General features: G+C 35.1%; 1 protein-coding gene across 7 annotated transcripts in view; it reads left to right on the top strand.

Moving 5' to 3' along the window:
- Positions 1-21,030, top strand: part of LOC118749186 (clavesin-1-like) — a 405,874-nt gene extending 384,844 nt beyond the window's left edge. For 5 of the 7 annotated variants that reach the window (XM_036483969.1, XM_036483966.1, XM_036483964.1 and 2 more), the window contains 3 exons: positions 19,564-20,186; positions 20,241-20,357; positions 20,422-20,676. In XM_036483969.1, the coding sequence (XP_036339862.1) occupies positions 19,581-20,186; positions 20,241-20,357; positions 20,422-20,676 (978 nt within the window). In that variant the 5' untranslated portion in view covers positions 19,564-19,580. Of the gene's footprint in view, positions 1-19,563; positions 20,187-20,240; positions 20,358-20,421 lie in introns of all 7 variants that reach the window. The other 2 variants (XM_036483965.1, XM_036483967.1) reach the window with 2 other exon arrangements.

Raw genomic sequence — 21,030 nt, 5'->3', positions numbered from 1 at the left:
TTCTTCGGCGGCGGTACTTAATGAGCGGGAAATGTGGTTCCACTGCTCGCATATGTCGGTTTGTTGAAGAGTGCTCTCTGAGAGCAGGTGTGAGAGTCGAGTAGCGAAAGCGCTGGCTGTCTGTTGTGATTGCAGCTTTTCGACGTTAAGCTTTCCTTGCATATTTGGGCGCACATTTTTTGCTGCACAGAGGCGGGTGCGTATCTTGGCTGCAACAAGATAGTGGTCCGAGTCGATGTTTGGGCCTCGGAGTGTGCGTACGTCTAAAACACTGGAAGCGTGCCTTCCGTCTATCACAACATGATCGATTTGGTTTCTCGTTTTTCGATCCGGAGACAGCCAGGTAGCTTGATGGATCTTTTTATGCTTGAACCTAGTACTGCATACTACCATGTTTCGGGCCCCGGCGAAGTCGATCAGCCTCAATCCGTTGTCGGACGTTTCGTCGTGGAGGCTGAATTTTCCGACGGTGGTTCCAAAGATCCCTTCTTTGCCCACCCTGGCATTGAAGTCGCCAAGCACGATTTTGATATCATGACGGGGGCAGCGCTCATACGTGTGCTCCAAGCGCTCATAGAAGAGATCCTTGGATACCTCATCCTTCTCTTCCGTCGGGGCAAATAAACTTTTAAAATAATTTTGTTTATGTTTAATAATTTTCAACTCATTTTCAGGAATTTCTTGTATTTCCCACGAGGCGCATGTTTTTTTAAATATATTTGATTGTCTTTTCTTTTTGAAAGGGATATTTGATGCCAAATTTTTTGGTTTTGCATTTGGTGAACGATTCGGGAAATAATTTCGATTCCGCATTATTGTCAAAAGTGGTGCCGTCGTTCCTGTCCTTTTTGAGCAGAGACTCGGGATATTTTGTGATGGCTTGCTGTGTTACCGGTCGAAGAATTCCCATTGGAATATAAAACGAAATTGTGCGCATTTCGTCAACTAAAATGTTCGCGAAAGTATTTAATTTTTTACCCAACTTTTTTCCATTATAAAGCAAATTCAATATATCGGATGGTATCTTCTGCCACGGTATTTGAAAATGTTCAAAAAGATGTTTTGCTTGTGGAGTCGTGTCTGAGCTCGATGTCATAGCGCTGCTCGTCATTGTCAACGTTGTGCATTCAGAATCATCAGTTGTATCTATCGGAATTGACATGAGAAAATATTGACTGGAAGAGCCTGCGTCCTCTGCTGGAGATATTATTAGATCTGTACACATGCGATTTAAAGGAACACTGAGTGGAGAACACTTTCATACAGGTTTCAAAAGGACAGCTTATTGAAATTTTATGTTGCAAATGAATTTTAAGATGCGGAAATATTTTTTTGGCACTACTGAATTCCAGACCGCAAGCTGAGCCCTTATATTTCCTATTATCGAGGCATTTCCAAATTTGTTTTTTAGCATTTTGGTGCTAGTACAAATGCTTTTTGTATGAAGTATAATTAGAAAATATTTTGAAACAATCCTTTTGCAAGCAACTAAAATAAAAGTTTTTTTCTCTTTGTGCTCAAATAGGTGCTTTCATAAAGATTCACTGTTTTGAAAACACTGCCACAAATATCGCAATTAAACATTATACAATATATTACATAACGCTATATTTACATAAACTTATCGCTATTTATTTTTGCAATAACTTAATTTGATATTTCTCACACTTTTTCCTCCTTCGACGCGCACGCTGCCAGGCACGAAAAGGAATGAACAAGATGCGTCACGATGGCGTCAATTGCGACTACATCGTTTTTATGCGCAAAGTTACGCACTTCATTCGCAAGATTCAATTTTTCTTGTTCAAGTTTGCAAACGTGTTTGTTCTTGCTATGTAAATGTTCGTAGCTCTGTCAAATGGATATGTAAACAGTGAAAAAGCGCATTTAATGCGTGAATATACGAAACATTCGTAATATTACATCGAAAAAACACGAGAATAAAGACAGCATTTTTACATGCCGTTTTTAGAGTGCATCTCATGTTCAATATCAAATCCTGAACATTTTATGCGTATGTTTACACAGATTCTGGTTGAAAAATAAACACATTTTAGTAGTAGTTTTACATGCACTTTTTAGAGTTAATAATAATATACAGTCTAATTATTTTTTTTTGAATTTGCGCATATTAAGATAGGTAGACAGTTTCCTCCTTTAATAAATGCAAATTTACACACCGAATTAATTAAATTAAACACTGCTTGTTTACTTTTACTTATCATTTGTGTGGCGCAGAACAAATCTCAAATTAAATTAAAATTAGTTCTAAAAAATGTTTGTTTAAGTTTACGCATATAAAGGGAGGTAACCAGTTTCCTCTCCTAATGTGTGCAAATTTACACATCGTGTAATAAAATTAGACACTGAGGCTGTTTACTTTTACATACCAAATTTGTACACATAAAATGATTAAAATTGAGTAAATATGAGCACTTAGTATTTATTATTAGTAAAAAATGTATATATATTTTCAAAATTTTTGTAATTTTAAACATTTTATCTGAATATCTATGTGTATATTGTAAACATCTCATGTTCAAAATCAAATCTTGAACATCTTGTGGGGTTGAAAAACAAACGCTCACTCTCAAAAAATTTTGATTAAATTTCCGAATATTAAGATAGGTAACGAGTTTCCACTCTTCATGAATGCAAATTTACACACCGTGTTAAATAAATTAAACACTGCCCATTTACTTTTACTTATCATGCATGTGAAGTACACTCCAAACATTGTTTGTTTAAATTTGCGCATGTTAAGATAGTTAACCAGTTTCCTATCTTAAAGAATGCAAATTCACACCGTGTTAATTAAGTTAAATACTGTTTGTTTACTTTTGCTTATCATATGTGTGGCGTAGAATAAATTTCAAATTTGTTGGTTGAATTCTAAACACTTAATGTTCACAGTTTCACAGTTTACACATAAAATGTTTAAAATTTGCTCTAACCATTTTTTGTTTAAACTTACGCATATAAAGAGAGGTAACCAATTTCCTCTCCTAATGTGTGCAAAATTAACTGTCTGTTTATTTTTACATACCAAATTTCTCGGATAGAGCAAAATTACACATAAGATGTTTGAAATTGAGTAAATATGAGCACTTAATGTTTGTTGTTAGTAGAAAATGTGTTTTTACTTTCAAAAATTGTGCAATTTTAAACACTTCATGCGTATATCTAAGTGTATATTTTAAACATATAATATGTAAAAACACATCTTGAACATCTTATGCGTATATTTACACATATTCTGGTTGAAAAATAGACACTTTTCAGTAGTAGTTTTACATGCACTTTTAGTGTAGAACAAATTTCAAATTAGTTTGCTGAGTTCTAAACATTTATTGTTCACAATTTCACAGTTTACACATAAAACGTTAAAAATTTGCTCTACAAAATTTTCGTTTAAATTTACGCATATAAATAGGTAACCAGTTTCCTCTCCTAATGAATGCAAAACTGAACACTCTCCATTTTCTTTTACATACCAAATTTTTCACGCAGAGAAAAATCACACACAAAGTATTTAAAATTGAGGAAATAGGAGCACTTAACGTTTATTATTAGTAAAAATATATTTTTACTTTCAAAATTTCTGCAATTTTAAACATTTTATGTGTATTTTTTAAACATCATGCTCAAAATAATATCTTGAACATCTTGTACGTATATTTATTTACACAAATTCTGGTGGAAAAATAAACACCTTTCAGTAGTAGTTTTACATGCACTTTTCAGAGTTTAGTGAAAAGTTATTTACAAAATAAATATTACTTTAAAAGACTAAAAATCACGTTTTAGAGCAGATAGAACTAAAAAGTAGAAAATAAATAAAAGTTGAAAAAACTAAACAACATGCTTTAATGGCAGATAGATCTAAAAGTAGAAAATAATGTTTGATGTAAGTGTAAAATACTTACCAGAAAAAAATCTATATCATTTTCAAAACCCTTGAGGTGCTCGAAAGTATTTGTTAATAACTAGTAGTTTAAAGTGATTAAAGCAAAAATTGATATGTATAATTTAAGAGAAACGTACCAATTAGTATAAAGCACTCCACGCATTTGAAATTGATATCGATTAAAGATTAAGTGTATTCATCAAACCTTATAATTGTTTAAACTTTGTAAATTAACTGTCAAAATTTGTATGGAAACTCGTTTACACATTTCTGATAAATTTCTCCAAGGATTTCACTGAATAATCTTGATAAACTGAAGCCAATGCAACTATATGGCAATTGTAAACGAAGAGTATGGGGCGTTAATATAACAGAGTGTTAAAATTTATGAGAATATCTGCTTGATAGCTTTATCGGGTTAGATGAATACCTCTATATTTTCTATTTTTTTCTAATAATAATAATAGATTGGAGCTTACACATATGTTAGTGTTTGGCCGAGTGTCTCCTCCGATTTGTGGCGTGCGCCTTGATGTTGTCACACAGAGCGGAGGGACCTACAGTTCTACGCCGACTCCGAACGGCGATTGTATTTTTATGGGAAGCTGTTTTTCATGGCAGAAAAACACTCGGAGGTTTGCCATTGCCTGCCGAGGGATGACCGCTGTTAAGAAAAAACCTTTTTCTATATTTTTTGCGATGTTGCTTTGACCAGGGTTTGAACCCAGGCGTTGCGGAGTGGAAGCGCGCACTGCTTACCACAACACCACAGAGGCCGACACTCTACACTCTGAAAAAAATTGTTTAAATTTACGCATATTAGGAGAGGGCCGTTTTCTAATGTAAGCAGTTAAGTTGCCTTTACTAACAGGGCAGATAACTTCATTCTCACTTTAAAGTGTTTTCGTTTTCGTATCTTACCGGTAAAAATAAATTTGTTATTTCGTAGAGTGAAGTTTCACTACATTTCCGAGAGTGAAACTATTGTCACGGAGTTCCCTCAGAAGTCTTCTTCTCTGTTAATATCTTCTTGCTCCACAATGAAAGCCGCGTACATAATAATTATTACCTCCATGAATAATATTCTACATTGGATACTATTATGATATGCATACGCAAATAATTACTTTTTAACACACCTATTCAGGCAAATAAAATGGTTTCACAGTTTTCATTTAGAAAAATTTTGTAACTTTTTTCTGCAAAATTAATAAAACTGAATATATTAACTTATGTTTTAGCGTTGTCACGTGCTCAATAGGTCATCATCAAAAATAATAGCAATTGTCACCGTTGGAGCTTTCAAATTGCCCTCTGCATACCTAAACGTGACAATTGATTATAAACATGACAATAGTTATAGCAGCGAGTTTTGTCATTGCACGCGAATGGGGCTGTTAAGCAAGAATTCTTTAAAAAGAACATTAATAATAACTAGTATCACCCTGTTTTCGACATTCGACAACTCCACTTTTTTGATTAAATTGTTTCTTTAACTTGTACTCAGTTTTGACTCTTAACATATGTCAAACTTACTGTATATAAATTTGTGGTTTATGCTGATAATCCATTAGAACTTTATATGGCCACGGTGCTTAGGGGACGCGATACATACTATATACATACTTGTAATCTAGAAATTTAAAACCTCTACAAATAAATATAAGCCATGAGTTTAAAAGGTAACTTCTATAATCGATATACATGTACAGTTTCATGAAAATCGCCTAAAAAATCATGTTGGTTTATTAATATAAGCATAGGTATAAAATATGAGAAAATGTTTCATGAATTTGCGGTGACGTGTAATAATTTCAGAGGAATTAATGTCAATTGACATAAATTCAAACTTGTAAGGGAATTAATGTCACTGACATTAGCACACATGCCAAAAGTGAGTTAATGTCAAAAGACTTGTGGAAATAATGTCATTCACACTCGTTTACTTCGGAGAAGATAAAAAAAAATAATTTCTTAAGATCCTGATATTAATACACAGTTGAAAAGTGAATTAATGTCGAAAATGTAAAAAATCATGTAAGCTTTACGCTGGCGTGTAATAAGATCGGCGGAAATATCGTCCATGGACACTATTTCTTATCGTCCATAGACAATATTACCTTTTCGAAAGCGCAGTAAAATCCATGGACGTTAGTGCCCTTTCAAAAAAATATGGACAAAATCCACTTTTATCATACATACATCGCGCCGCTCCGTTCGCGCACGCCCCAATCCCCCAACCACCCCTTTTCAAAAAAATATTGACTAAATCTTCTGTTAACATATTTCATAAACATTTTTTTATGTTTTTTATGACATATGCATATTTCAAATATACTTATTTAAAAGTTCAAAGGCAAATAACTCAACTTTCTCTTGTTCATATTGCAGGCGCAAATGATCGCAGGACATGACACAATTTTTCATATAATAAATTGCATTATATCGAATTGTTTATTGTTATTTATTGTGAATTTAGTTTTCTACAATTACATACCTTACATTTAGAGGGTGAATCAATTCCAAAGTGACTTAAGGTCAATTGACATTATTTCACTTTTGGCCTGTATACTAATGTCATTGACATTAATTTTCTTACAAAAGAGAATTTATGTCAATTGACATTAATTACATTGACGTTATTGCACGCCACCGAATTTGCCATTTGAAATTACTCGATTTTGTTGGCACCTACATTTTTTGCAGGCTTATTTCTCTTTATATTACTAATATGTATGATTTTTTAGGATAGCTCCACTCCGGTTAAGAAACATAGAAGCGATAAGGAGGAATATATTTGTTTGAGAATTCGTTAGCGTATTGATATATACATACATATTAGGGATGTTGCGAATGTGGAATTTTAGACATCCGCGGATGCGGATGCGAATGCGGATGTCATGTATTTTTAAGAAATAATTTAGGTGGGTAAAATAGGTGATTTAGGTAAATAAAAAATGGAAAGGTTAATAATTTTTAATAATCTGCCTTATCCTGAGTTTTGCCCGAAAAAAATCGCCCGAAAATTTGTATTCCGCTCATAGTAAATATGTACATGAAAACCAGAAGTGAAAAGTGAACCGGTTCGGGGAAAATTAAACTCATGATAAGAGTGAAGGTTTTTTTAGTACTTGAATTTAAAAATTGGAACATTGTACTTAATAAAAACTTTTTAAAGGGTCGCTCAAGGCGACAAACTTGAAAAACTTTAAACATGGCAAAATTGTAAATTCTTTTCGATTGACACTGCACCAGTTGAGAGGACTTTCAGTTATATTTATTTATTTTTATTGCGGTGCAATAATTACTTTTTGAGAATATCATCGGTGCTGCAAATGTCGGATGTATCCTCCTGACTTTCATCTTCACAATCTAGTATCATGGCACAATCGTTGTTTAAACACCATTTTTTCTAAAGAATTCTTCATTCTCATTCTTTTGGTTGTTTCGGAATTTGGAGAACCTGTCACGTCATCAGCGTTTTTCGATTTTAGTTTTTGTAATTCATTTTTAATGCTTTCTTCTGTGACTGGTTAGATATACGTCTGTGCACTTGCACAATATTTCAGGGACCGAAAATAACAGTTATTTTTTCCCGAGTTAAATTTGGCCTAATATTTTTTATTCCGAAATAAACGTCCCATCCGAATAATAAAAAAACCGCTTATCCAAATTAAACAAATTTGGTATCATATGAAAGAGGACTGAAATAGCTTTTAAACAGAAATAACGAATGAAGGTTACCATTTCTATTTACATTTTTTTATAACTTAATACTAAAGAAATTCATGTAAATACACACCTGACCCAATGTTTGTTCTATGGTAATTAATTAACATTTTTTATTGAAATTCTTTTCAATGTGTGGCTTTCCTCGTTTAGACATTTCAGTTTTAAGGCTATATAAGTCCTCTTTAATTTGGATAAGCGGTTTGTTTATTATCCGGAAAGTACATTAATTTCGGAATAAAAAATATTTGGCCAAGTTTAACTCGTAAAAAAAAATATCTGTAGTTTTCGGTTCCTTCATTATTCGCATTCGCAAAAGATTCGCATTGATTTTTGCGAATGCGAAAGCGAATACGAATGTTAAAATTAATGCGGAAGCTCCGCGGTTGCGAATGCGAATGCGAATATTCGCAGCAACCCTGATACATATGTAGATAATATTTTGGCGCTTACCTTTGTGCTAAGTGTTTGGCCGAGCCTCTACTCTAATTTATGGTGTGCGTGCTGATGTTATATCACAAACGGACGGAACTTCAATTTAACGCCGCCTCGCAACGACAACTGATTTTATGAGAGGCTTTTTGAACGCAGAAATATACTCGGAGGTTTGCCATTTCTTGCCGAGGGGCGAACGTTCTTAGAAAAAACTTCGATGTTGCTGGATCTAGGAATCGAACCCTGGGCCTACAGAATGGAAGTACGCACCTCTACCCACTCAGCCACAGCGGTCGTCGTAAAAGAACATTGGTTACATTAGGGGTATTCTCGAAGTCTTGCACGAATTGCAAAAATACTATTCCAAATTTCGAAGAGTACGAGAGACCCCATTGTAAAGTGGTAGCATGCATGGGTAGCAAGCACCGAAATTATGTATCAAATACAATAACAGGAGACAGCAAAAAAATGGAGTGAGCGAGATTAGAGGAATGAGAGAAATATGTAGCAATTCCAACAACAAAACAACTAGCACAGTGTCGCATTTATCTTGCTATGCTATTTTGCAAAATATATACATGGGTTTCGACGTTGCATATTTTGCAGCGATAGGAAATGTTGTTTCCCATGTATTTTGTTGTTGTGTGTTTGCAGTTTGCAAGTTATGCAATCCATGCAATCCGTGGTGTATTTTATGGACTTTATATGCATACATAATTTTATTGAAAGGATGCCCATTCAAATTAATAAAAGTCAATGTTTCTTGCACGACGGTCGATTTCTTCTGGCATGATTGAAGGTGCTGCTACATATTTTGTTGTCGCTTATGATTGTCACTGTGTCATGATTTTTTTTTAATTTATGTAAAGTTGCTTACCACACTTACTATTGCTATAAATTTTGCTTCCATATTTTTAAGATTTTCTAATTTGGTGCCTTCAAACTAAAAACAAAAGCACCAAACTCAAAAATTTTCGCGTTTTGAATACCCACTAAGTTTGGTGTCCAATCGACGAAGTGAGGGCTAGCGATCCGCGAATGGCGCGACCTTTATTTTATGGATCGTGAAGTATACTCATGTTTACCTGAGTTGTTTGTTTTTTCGCTGCGTAACCAGTAAAAGTTATACTCAAGACAGGGATGGGCGTTTTTGAATGAATTATTATTCAAATAAAAACTAAAATTTTATTCATGATTTTTCTAATTTTGAATGAGGAATAAATTTGTATTCTTCATTCAAGCACTTTCGAATGATTGAATTCAAATGACGAATAAATTTGTGCACGATGAATAAATTTTTATTCATCACTCAAATTAATTCAAATAACGAATAAATTTTTATTCATCACTCAAATAACTTCAAATAACGAATAAATTTGTATTCACCATTCAAGCACTTTCGAATGATGAATAAATTTTTATTCATTTTATTCAATTTCAATTATTAATTAGATAGGTGAAATAATTATCACAGTATGGGCGTCGGGCGGGAGAGGTTTAAGGAGGTTTTAGTATGGAAATATTTTAAGAAGGGTTGTCACCTAATTTAAAAATTGAAAGTAATTAAATTATGCAGAAGCTACTTAAGTATGTGAAATATTAAAACATGGGTGTCAAGCAAAAGTGAGTGGAGAGTTTTTAGCATCCAGACTATTTATGTGGTTTTTAAAAAGGGTTGCGACCTGTTTTAAATGTTAAATTCAAATTAAATTAAATTAATAAAAGATGGATATCAGTCGAAATAATTTTCAAAAAGGTTTATTTCTAATCTACATGCAGGAGGGTTGCCACCGGTTCAAAATATCAGGTTTAAGCTGAATTAAAGCACATTGGGTAATGAAATTATATATGGGTGTCAGACGATAGAGCTCTAAGAACGTTTCTGTTTAAAACTATTTTCAAGAGTGCTGCCACGTAATTGAAGTGGAATTTAATTCAACTATACACAAGGTGTATGAAATAACAATATATGGGTGCTAAACTAAAGACCGTTAAGAAATCTTTAGAATATTTTTGAGGCGTTTGAGGAGGATTGCCACCTGTTTGAAAATATTCAAATTAATTACTTATATTTTAAATGCATTTTGATTTGTGATTTTTCAGCTAACTGATATTCTTTTAGGCAATGCAACTACTTCGCGATTTTTGGGACTATTTCGGGTTTTTTGGGACTATTTCGATATTCTCGGGGTTCTCGGGAATATATCGGGATTTTTGAGAGTAATTCCGTATTGCTGGGGCCTTTTTGGGTTTTGCGAGACTTCCTCGAGATTTTCTCTCGGGGGTTCTCAGGGTTTTTGGACTTCGGGATTTCCGAGAATTCTTCGGGATTTTCTGAACTATTTCCGGTTTTTCGAGATAGCTTCGGTATTCTCAGGGTTATCGGGCCCATATCGAAATCTACGGGACTACTTCGGGATTTTTGGGAAAAATTCGGATTTTTTGGTACTATTTCGGGTTTTTCAAAACTACTTTGAGCTTTTCGGGGTTCTCGGGGCTATTTCGGGACCTTAGGGATTTTTAGGACCAATTCGGAATTTTTGGGACTATTTCGGGCTTTTCGAAGCTACTTCGAGATTTTCGGGGTTTTCGGGATATATCGGGATTTTGGGACTATTTTGGTATTTTTGAACTATTTCGAGATTTCTCCGGATTTATTGCGGGTTTTTCGAGAATACTTGGAGATTTTTCGGTATTCTCGGCTCTAAATCAGAATCTGCGGGACTACTTCGGGATTTTTGGGACCAATTCAGAATTTTTGGGAAAATTTCTGGTTTTTCGAGAATACTTCGGGATTTTCGTTGTTCTCGGGATTACATCAGAATTTTTGGGCAATTTGAGATTTTCGAGTCTACCTGGGGATTTTCAAGACTTCTTCGGGATTTACGAGCCTTCTTCATGATTTTCAGAATTTTTAGGACTATTTCGGGTTTTTCGAGACTACTTAGAGATTTTCGGAATTCTCGGTTTTAAATCGGGATCTGCGGGACTACTTCGGGATTTTTCGACTATTTCAGGATTTTCGAGACTTCTTCGGTATTTGCGGGACTAACTCGGTGTTTTCGGAACTGTTCCGTGTTTTTCGAGACTACTTCGAGATTTTCGAGGTCCTCGGGACCATACCGGGATTTCTTCTGGATTTTTGGAACTGAACTTCGGAGACAATTTGTCTGAAAACAGGACCAATCCTGGGAAACCAGGACGTCTGGCAGGCGCAAAATTTCTCAAAATAGCCCAAAAATTCCGATGTAGTCCCGAAGATGTCGATATGTTCACGAGAACCCCGAAAATCTCGAAGTTATCTCGAAAAATCCGAAATAGTCCCAAACATCCCGATATATTCCCGTGAACCCCGAAAATCTCGGAAGAAGTCCCAAAAATACTGAAGTAGTCCCGAAGATCTTGATTTAGAGCCGAGAATCCCGAAAATCTCCAAGTAGTCTCGAAAAACCCGGAATAGTCCTGAAAATCCCGTAGAAATCTCGAAATAGTCCCAAAAATCCCGCTATAATAGTGGTACGTCACCGTCACGAGATATTTGTTCTCTTATGATTAAAAAATTTCAGAATTTGAGCATTTACCTTAAATCATTCAGCTCTATGGATTGTGCCACAAAACTACATTGCTAATAATATCAGAACCGAAGCAACGACGATAAGTACCCTGGTCGAAGGGCTCAGGATTATGGCAGCCCTACCTTAGGGTCAAGGTCAATGGATGGTATTTTCAGGGATTGTAGTTGAAAGTTCAAGCCTTAATTTAAGCCTAAGTTTAATTGGGGTAGGTACTCAAACTTCGAAAAAATCAGGTTTTGCCATTGAACAAATGACTATAAGGAAGTGATCAAAACAAGGTGCACGAATGGTATTTTCAGGGATAGTAGTCGAGAGCTGTACCTTTAATTTAAGCCCACGTGGGAGGTTCTATCACCTTTTGTTTCTTTGTTAGATCTTCTTAAATAGTGCAAAAAACGCAATTTTTTGACAATTTGAAGTCGTTTTTCTCAAAATCTAAAGCTGGTGGAAACTTTATACTTACAAATTCGTAATCAGCACACAAAAGTGTGTCCCAAACAGCTTTAACATTTTAGGAAACACATTTGTTGTGTTGTGTTTGGCCGAGCTTCCCTCAGCAGAGGAACTAGCACGATTATTGACCACATATTCATCAGAGCGAGAGCTTTGACGATATTATCTGCAGTAGTGGAAACTAATATCACAGATCACTACTCTCTGTTATGTAGTCTCGCTACTACTCGCGAGGTAACTCAAGCAAGAGAGATAAACAACAAATGCTTGAATACCCGAAAAGTAAGTGAAGGTGTGCGTAACACGAATTGGGGTAGCATAATGATGTTAAATGATGCTAACGAAATGTGCGAAAAAATACAAACAACATTTAGAGACATATATACAAAATCACTTACAATAACAACAAAGAGAAGACAGCGAAAAACAAATGCCTGGATGAACGATGAGTTGAGGACGGCATGTGAAGCTCGAGACAAGCTTTATAGAAGGTGGCGGGCAAAACCCAGTGATAAGCAGAGGGAGGCCCAATAAAAGCAGTTTCGAAATCAGGTAAACAGAAAAATTGAAAACACGAGAAAAAGATACTATCAAAATTTGTTCTACGAAAATAAAAAAGACTTCAAGAAAATGTGGCAAATTATAACTGAAATAGTTGGAAAGAAATCTAATAGTGTAGACGAAACTGTTACGAAAAATTTTAAAGGAAGTTTGAAGCTCATTTGTGATAATTTGGCTAGTACCTTCAAAGAAAGCGTCAATTGTACAATACATACCTGTGACATTAGAACGATAGAACCTGTAGAAGTTAAGATTGCAAACTCTATTTATTTTCCTGAAAATTGTGAGGATGAAATCGCCTCAATTATTGCGGGTCTGAATGAAAAGAAAAGTCCAGGATCCGACGGAATAAGACCAAAAGATTTAAAAAATAATATTTACGTGCTAACACCTGTGATCACGAAACTTATAAACCTTATTCTACTACAATCTTACGTACCGGAAAGCCTTAAAATATCTATAATACGGCCAATATATAAGTCGGGCATTAAATCCGACCCGGGAAATTACCGCCCAATAGCGTTACTCCCTATATTAGAAAAAATTATGGAAGAGGCGACAGGCAGTACAACACAACCAATATGGATTTCAAAGAGGAAAAAAGATTAATAAACTGTTAGGAAACTTCGCAAACACATTAAACTACCACCTCAGCAAAAGTCATCACAACCTAGCTCTGTTTATTGATTTTCGCAAAGCATTTGACACGCTGTCGCACAAAAGGCTGTTGGAAAAATTGGAATATTCCGGAATAAGGGGAGACTGTCTGAGATTGTTTAAAAGTTATCTCGAACTAAGAATGTTTCAGGTGAAAATATATGAGGAAAACAGCGAAGAAAAATCTTTCACACATGGAGTTCCTCAAGGTTCAAAATTGGGTCCACTCTTATATTTAATATATTCAAATAGTTTGTTGAAGAGCTTGAAGAACTGTGAGGTCGATGCATATGCGGATGACACCGCCGTGGTTGTGTCCCATAGGGACTTAAAAACAGCAGCACAAATACTACAACGAAAGCTTAATATAATAACAAGATGGTCACATCATAACGGACTGTCAATCAATGCATCGAAAACAAAAATTATGCACATAAGGCCACCTCACATAGCACGTTCGGACATAAATATAGTCTACATCAAAGCGACACTCTAGTGTCGTGTGGGTGCACGACAAATATTGAGGTGGTCGATTGGTATAAATACTTAGGAGTCCTAGTAGACAAAAACTTAAAATGGAATGAGCATATTCCAGAGTTACAAAAGAAAATCAGGAGATCAATATTTATGCTAAGACATGTCAGCTACTGTTCAGATTATGGAGTGCGTCTTAGCACTTATGCCTGTCTTAAGGCATATCACTCGCTAACCGAGTCCTACTTGCGTCACGGCATCACAGCATGGGGAACATCATCGGGATGTACGAAACTGCAGCAGAGCCAAAACTATGTGCTTAAAATATTGGCGAAGAAACTAAATACCCCAACCGATGCTCCTCTTGCAAAAAAACTAAATATACTCGATGTTAAATTCATATTCAAGTGTGCAGTGCTAAACGAGTTTTTCGATGATGGGCACTTTAGGAACCAATTGACCACGAGTACAAAACTCGTAGGCGACAAGAACGACGCTTCAGAATCCCAAAGTTCATAAATAACTATGCCAAAAATACACTAAACGTCATAACGCCAACTCTGCTGAATGAACTGCCACCACAATACATAAATCTGCCGGAAAATGCAAACAGAAAAAATTTAATAAAATATCACTTCTTATATTCTTAGACATAAGCTGCATTGTAATCGTATCTTTTTTACATATTTTAAATGTTATAGCACTGCTATTAGTATTAGTATCCTGAAGAGAGTATTAGTTAAATCAATATTAAGAATTCGTACTCGCAGACAAGCTTGCTTAGCTTCGCGGGTTTTTCCAGTCTGTACAACCTTAAATGTAACCTCATCTGAATAAAGAATGAATGAATGAATAAAGAATTTGTGGCGTGCGGCTTGATGTTGTCACACAAAGGGAAGGGACCTACAGTTTTACGCCGACTCCGAACGGCGATTGTATTTTAATGAGAAGCTGATTTTCAAGGCATAAATACACACGGAGGTTTGTCATTGCCTGCCGAGGGTCGACCGCTGATATTTAAGAAAAAACTTTTTTGAAATTTTTTTTCTGATGTTGCTTTGACCAAGGCTTGAACCCAGGCGCTGCGAAGTGGATGCGCGCACTGCTTACCACTACACCACAGCTCGTGATATTTTTTCGTTTTTTTCTTTTGTTGTTTAACATGCGTGACACTACATATATAAGGATTGCTTATGATGCTTGCAGAGTAGTTGCTACAAAACTTAACTTATTATTAGTCATTATCATATTTATTTGTAGCATAGCATCACTTCTAGCAATTACTCTGTCGTCAACCTTAGATGTCCAATGATTCTGTTTACTTTACTATTAAATAACAATGGAATGACAAATTGTTTTGGGATTTGTAGTTGTTGTTGAAAAAACTACGATGTCCGATTTCAAAAATATTCAAGACGGTGCTTAAGGAGACTAACCACAATGTGTTTACCAAATTTGGTCGAGATGGGTCAAGTGGTTTTTGAGATAGTACACATATAATATAAGATGGATGTGCCACCCCCCATTTTGCTACAAATTTATTTAAAACCACTTTTTTGCTAGAGAGCGGTTGTATACAGGGTGTCCCAGAAGTAACCTGCCAAACTTGAGCAGAAGGCAGGTGGGGTGGTGAACTTCCTGACAAGCAAAAATTTTTCAGGTAAAAGTGTCACCGTTTTTGAAATATTTAAATTTTTTTGAATTAAAGAAAAATCGTGCCTTTTCATGTATTTTCTTTAACTGCATCTACAAACAAGGCTATACTTAGTAAATTTTTTATGTAAAATACTTCCAGATAGTTGCTTCTCCATATTCAAATACAATGTAGTAAAAATATATTAAGGAACCATTATAAAATTAGGACTATTTTGGGATTTTTAACTTTTTGATATTTTGTTCCCCAACTTTGACTATCTCTGGTGAAAAAGGGTGTACTGAGATATAACTTTACATTACATAAAAAAATGCTCATTTAATAAATATTCCAGAAATGTGCCACTCTTACTATTTCGAATAGAAAAAAACAGTTATAGCCGCTTTTGTGTGTTAAGGACTGAGACAAGCTAGAATGTATTTAATAGATTTAAATTTAAGTCGGTCTTGTTACCGACCGATAACATGCTAAATAGTACAAAGGTACATTATTACTTGCTCCTGACATTATTTTGTGTTACTTACCGGAAATAATGAAAGTGGATTTTATGAAATTGGATCCTTCGAACATTGTGTTATTAATACTATGACGGAGAACACGCAGTATACGTCGCATGAATATACGGATATTCACCTAATTTACGGTGAAGCTTGCTGAAATGCCAGAGCTGCTCAAAGACTCTATGCAGAGCGATACCCAAATCGTCGGGATCCGGGTCGTGAAGTATTCGACCGGACCCATAGAGAAATATATGAAGGTAAGTGATTTTTACACCTTTCTTGTTTGAAGCCATTCTTCTCTAACTATCATTTTTAACTTTTTTTAGGTCGCATATCTGGAAGGCGTGGCGGCGAGACAGGACGTCCTGCAACGGTAGATGTTAAAGTTGTGTTAGAGGAAGTGGAACTAGGTCCATCGACTTCAGGGAGAATGATGAAAAGACGGACGGGAATACCAAAAACTACAGTTCACAAAGCTTTTAAATACCATCCCTACCACATTCAACGTGTTCAGGCTCTACAAGACAGAGATTACCTGTCGAGGGTTAGATTTTGCAGTGAAATGCTGCGAATGCATGATTCAGACCCCAACTTTTTTAATAAAATAACTTGGACCGATGAATCATCATGCAAACGTGATGTTGATTTTTATTTACATAACCTTCACAGTTGGCAGCTAGACAATCCTCACGAAATGAGATAAGACCGTTCGCAGTACCAGTACAAAATAAATTTATGGTGCGGTATTTTTAATTGTCAGATATTGGGACCTGTGGAACTGCCGCCAACGCTCAACTCCAACAGTTATTTAAAGTTCCTTCAGGAACAGCTTCCAACTCTTTTAGAAGATGTACCCTTTAACCTGCGGCGAAGACTATGGCAGCAAAATGACTGATGACCTGCTCACTACGGGCGTGAAGTAAGAGCACATTTAGACGAAACTCATCCTCGCCGATGGATTGGACGATACGGGCCAATCACGTGGCCCGCTCGATCACCAGACCTGAATCCATTCGATTTTTTCTACCGGGACAAAATTTATTCAAAAATAATTAAAAACGAAGAGCATTTTCGGGAACAAATAAATGGAGCTGCTGCTGAGATAGCCCAATTGAGTTTAAGATCTCTAAAAGCGTCTTTTCTTAAAAGGTGCCGAGCTTGTATTAGAGTAGAAGGTCGCCAATTTGAGCATATTTTATCAATAAATGAATAAATTTTTCTTCAAACAACTCACGTATATTCTATTTCACGTGAACCCATCCTTCACAAAAAATTTTGATAGATATAGCCCTTGTTACTGACTCTAGTCCGGATCCCGGTAAGTAACATAAAATAATTTCAGGAGCATGTAATAATGTACCTTTTTACTATTTAGCATGTAATTGGTCAGTAATAAGAGCAACTTAAATTTAAATCTATTAAATACATTCTAGCGTGTCTCAGTCCTTTACCCACTAAAGCGGCTATAACTTTTTTTTTCTCTTCGAAATAGTAAGAGTGGCACATTTCTGAAATATCTATTAAATGAGCAATTTTTTTATGTAATGTAAAGTTATAGCTCAGTACATTTTTTTTTTTCACCAGAGATAGTCAAAGTTGGGGAACAAAATATCAAAAAGTTAAAAATCCCAAAATAGTCCTAATTTTATAATGGTTCCTTAATATATTTTTACTACCCTGCATTTGAATATGGAGAAGGAACTATCTGGAAGTATTTTACATAAAAAATTTACAAAGTATAGCCTTGGTTGTAGATGCAGGTAAAGAAAATACATGAAAGGGCACGACTTTTCTTTAATTAAAAAAAATTTCAATATTTCAAAAACGGTGATTTTTTTACCTGAAAATTGTTTGCTTATCAGGAGGCTCACCACCCCACCTGCCTTCTCCTAAAGTTTGGCAGGTTAGTTCTGGGACACCCTGTATATCAATCTTGAATAAATTATTATGAATTCCTTAGCCATACTGTTCAAAAAATCTGAAAGTCTGGTTCATACACACATATTAATTCTAGGCCGTATTAAAGGGCCTTATTCTGTATCACGAACGATAGGCAAAACGAACGAACAACCTCTCTAATTGCGATTTTAAACTCTAACGGTCGTCTTCGTCTTGCTTTTCATACATTACGTAGCAATGGTCTCGGTTGCGTTTAAATCGGCTTAAACGATGCCGCCGGACTGATTTCTGAAGCATCCCTCTGCAGACGAATCGTTCGTGTTGCCTATCATTCGTGATACAGGCTGTAAGAAAAGTTGCCTAACGTCGACAATTTTTATGCGATTGCAATAAAAAAAATTTCAAGCGAATCGAAACTGTCTCACCAAATTTGATGTCCGATACGAAAAAGAATGCCTCATATATACAGTATATTTTGCTTTGCTGCCTTTATGCTTAAGTGCACATTTAAGATACCTACCCTAAAATGCGCATTAGCGGCATTATTCTTAACATTTATAAGGAAACTCTTCCGATAGATGCATTCAACATACCTGCACATTGGCGATACCTGCCTTAAAAATTGTGCAACTATTATTAACTATCAAAGAAAGCATTAGGTTTACCTGCACTGGCCCTACAATTACCTAATTTTACAAGCTTTTATTTATTTTGCTCATCTCTCAGAACAACGAAAATGGTTATCAATTAATGTAGTTATATAGATAATTAGATACCATTCGGTAAACATTTCGCTTGCATAAATTTCTACGTGGTAAGTGCTCCTCCATTATTTGGTTTCATAGGGATTCGGATACCTTCCTCATTGAAGTTGTAAAGAAAATTCGCTTAGGTGCTTTTTTCGGTTAAGTGCACAAGTTTTTCGTGCAAAGAAGGATGGGCAGCTAAGCGAAATATACTGTATTTCATTACTACAACGCATAACCAAAAAACTTCAAAATAAAAGTTACAAGCAACGAAAAAAAAATTTCATTGAGAATAACTCTTACCAGGCAACGTGGCAACAAAAGAGCCGAAAATAAAAGTTATTAGCAACGAAAAAAAGTTTTCATTGAGAATAACTCTTACCAGGAAACGTAAAAAGAAAAAAGTTGAAAATAAAAGTTATGATCGACGGAAAAAATTTTGTCTTAGGAATAACTCGTACCAGGCAATGTAAAAACAAAAACGTCGAAAATAAAAGTTATGAACAACGAAAAAAAGTTTGTATTGAGAATTATTCTAACCAGTAGCTCGTTTCTGTAACAGTTCTCTACCAAGGCGAACTCATATATGAATAGAGAATGACGTATACTCTCTACCAGTAGAGAAATAATCGATAGAGAAGAGTTACAGAAACGAGCTGCAGGTAAAATAAAAACAAAAAAGTCGAAAGTAAAAGTTATGATTAACGAAAAAATTTAGTTTTGGGAATAACTCTCATAAAGTAACTTAAAAAATTTTTTATTGTCCTACGACCAACGTTTTCCCCCTCCAAAAAAAATCATAAGTTATTTAGGGTCTCGGAAATAAACACTTTTCAGTAGTTGCTTTCCATGTACTTTTTAGAGTGTATCTGCCGTTAAGGCGTGTTACTTAAATTATTATTTATATCAATATCACATACACCTTATAATGAATGCTACTAAACTGACTGTTTTACTTATTACTTTCTTTAAGTGTTGGATACCGAAACAATGCAGCAACTGAACACATCAGATTATGAGACTGCCAAATATTTTGATTCTTATGAATGTTCCCTAAGTCCAGAAATGAAACTACTTGCCAAAGAAGAGCTGCATGAAGATGATAATATACGTCAGCAGGCATTAAAACAGTTTCGCGAATGGATATCTAAACACCCATCTATTAAGAAGTGCCGCACTGATTCCATGTTTCTGCTAAGGTTTTTACGCACCAAAAAATTCTCAGTTCCTGAAGCATGTGAAATGCTGGAACGTTATTTAACTATACGTCAGTTATTTCCGCAATGGTTCTCAAAACTAGATATTACAGACTCGGAGATCAGTGAAATTTTTGATAATGGTTATCTAATTCCGCTTCCTGAAAAGGATGACAATGGTAGACAAGTAATACTTTCAGTGGCGAGGAACTTCGATCCATACAAATATAACTCTGTTCAGATGGCTCGTATTCACTCACTTATTTGCGAAAGCTTATTAGACGACGAGCAGTCGCAAGTAGCTGGTTATGTGTACATAAACGACGAAAGCGGAATTAAAATGGGTTTCGCAAGTCTTTGGTCCCTCGCGGATTTAAGAAGTATGGTTAAATGTATACAGGTAAGTAAGAACTGCGTTTACTTAATTTCAAAGAGAAATAATTGCTCTTTCCAGAATTCCACTCCCATGAGGCATAAAGAAACACATTTCATTAACATACCGCATTTTGCGAACCGTATTATCGAGTTGGGAGTATCATTGCTCAGCGAAAAACTAAGAAAGCGTATAGTTGTAAGTTGGAAAATTAAATAACAAACCAGAAGTTTCTTATAATATATTTTCTTTTTTAATGCAGATCCATAAGACACTTGACGCCTTGAAAGAAAAAGTAAAACCAGCTATTCTTCCTCGGGAATATGGTGGGACCATTCCGGTTTCTGATATTATTAAACAGTTTAAATTGAAACTATTAGAAAAACGATCGGCGATTTTATCCCTTGATGACATGTACATTGATATAACGAAACAGCCTAATATTTCCTCAAATATCGGTTTAAGTGATGTTGATGTTGGAATAGTAGGCAGTTTTAGAAAACTGGAAGTGGATTGAGTGATATGCCCAAGCCTTTTTGTATACAGTTATTACAAAAAAAAAAATCATGATTGTAAATTAAAAGCCAGTATACCCACTAATTGCTAATCAGAAATACTACATATTTTGCTGATATATATGTACCTTAAATCATAAGGCTGTTGTTTTGGTAAATTTATATTTTTAGAATTTGCAATCAGTTCAGGAAATGACGAAAAAAATTGCCCGATCATTGCATGAGCCATCCTTTTGTGGTTCTAAGCAAGATATGCACCAAAAGTTCCCATCCATCCATGTACCGGTTGAAATGTTATGAGAAGTCAAATGTCACAATAAATGGTCACTTTATTGAAAAAAAACTTTCGTTATCAA

This window comes from Rhagoletis pomonella, unplaced genomic scaffold (assembly GCF_013731165.1).
Source record: "Rhagoletis pomonella isolate Grant_MI unplaced genomic scaffold, Rhpom_1.0 Rhpom_scaffold_00014, whole genome shotgun sequence".
Classification (NCBI taxonomy): Eukaryota; Metazoa; Arthropoda; class Insecta; order Diptera; family Tephritidae; genus Rhagoletis; species Rhagoletis pomonella.
The sequence above is the reverse complement of the archived record's forward strand: the minus strand, read 5'-3'. Positions and strand labels throughout refer to the sequence as shown.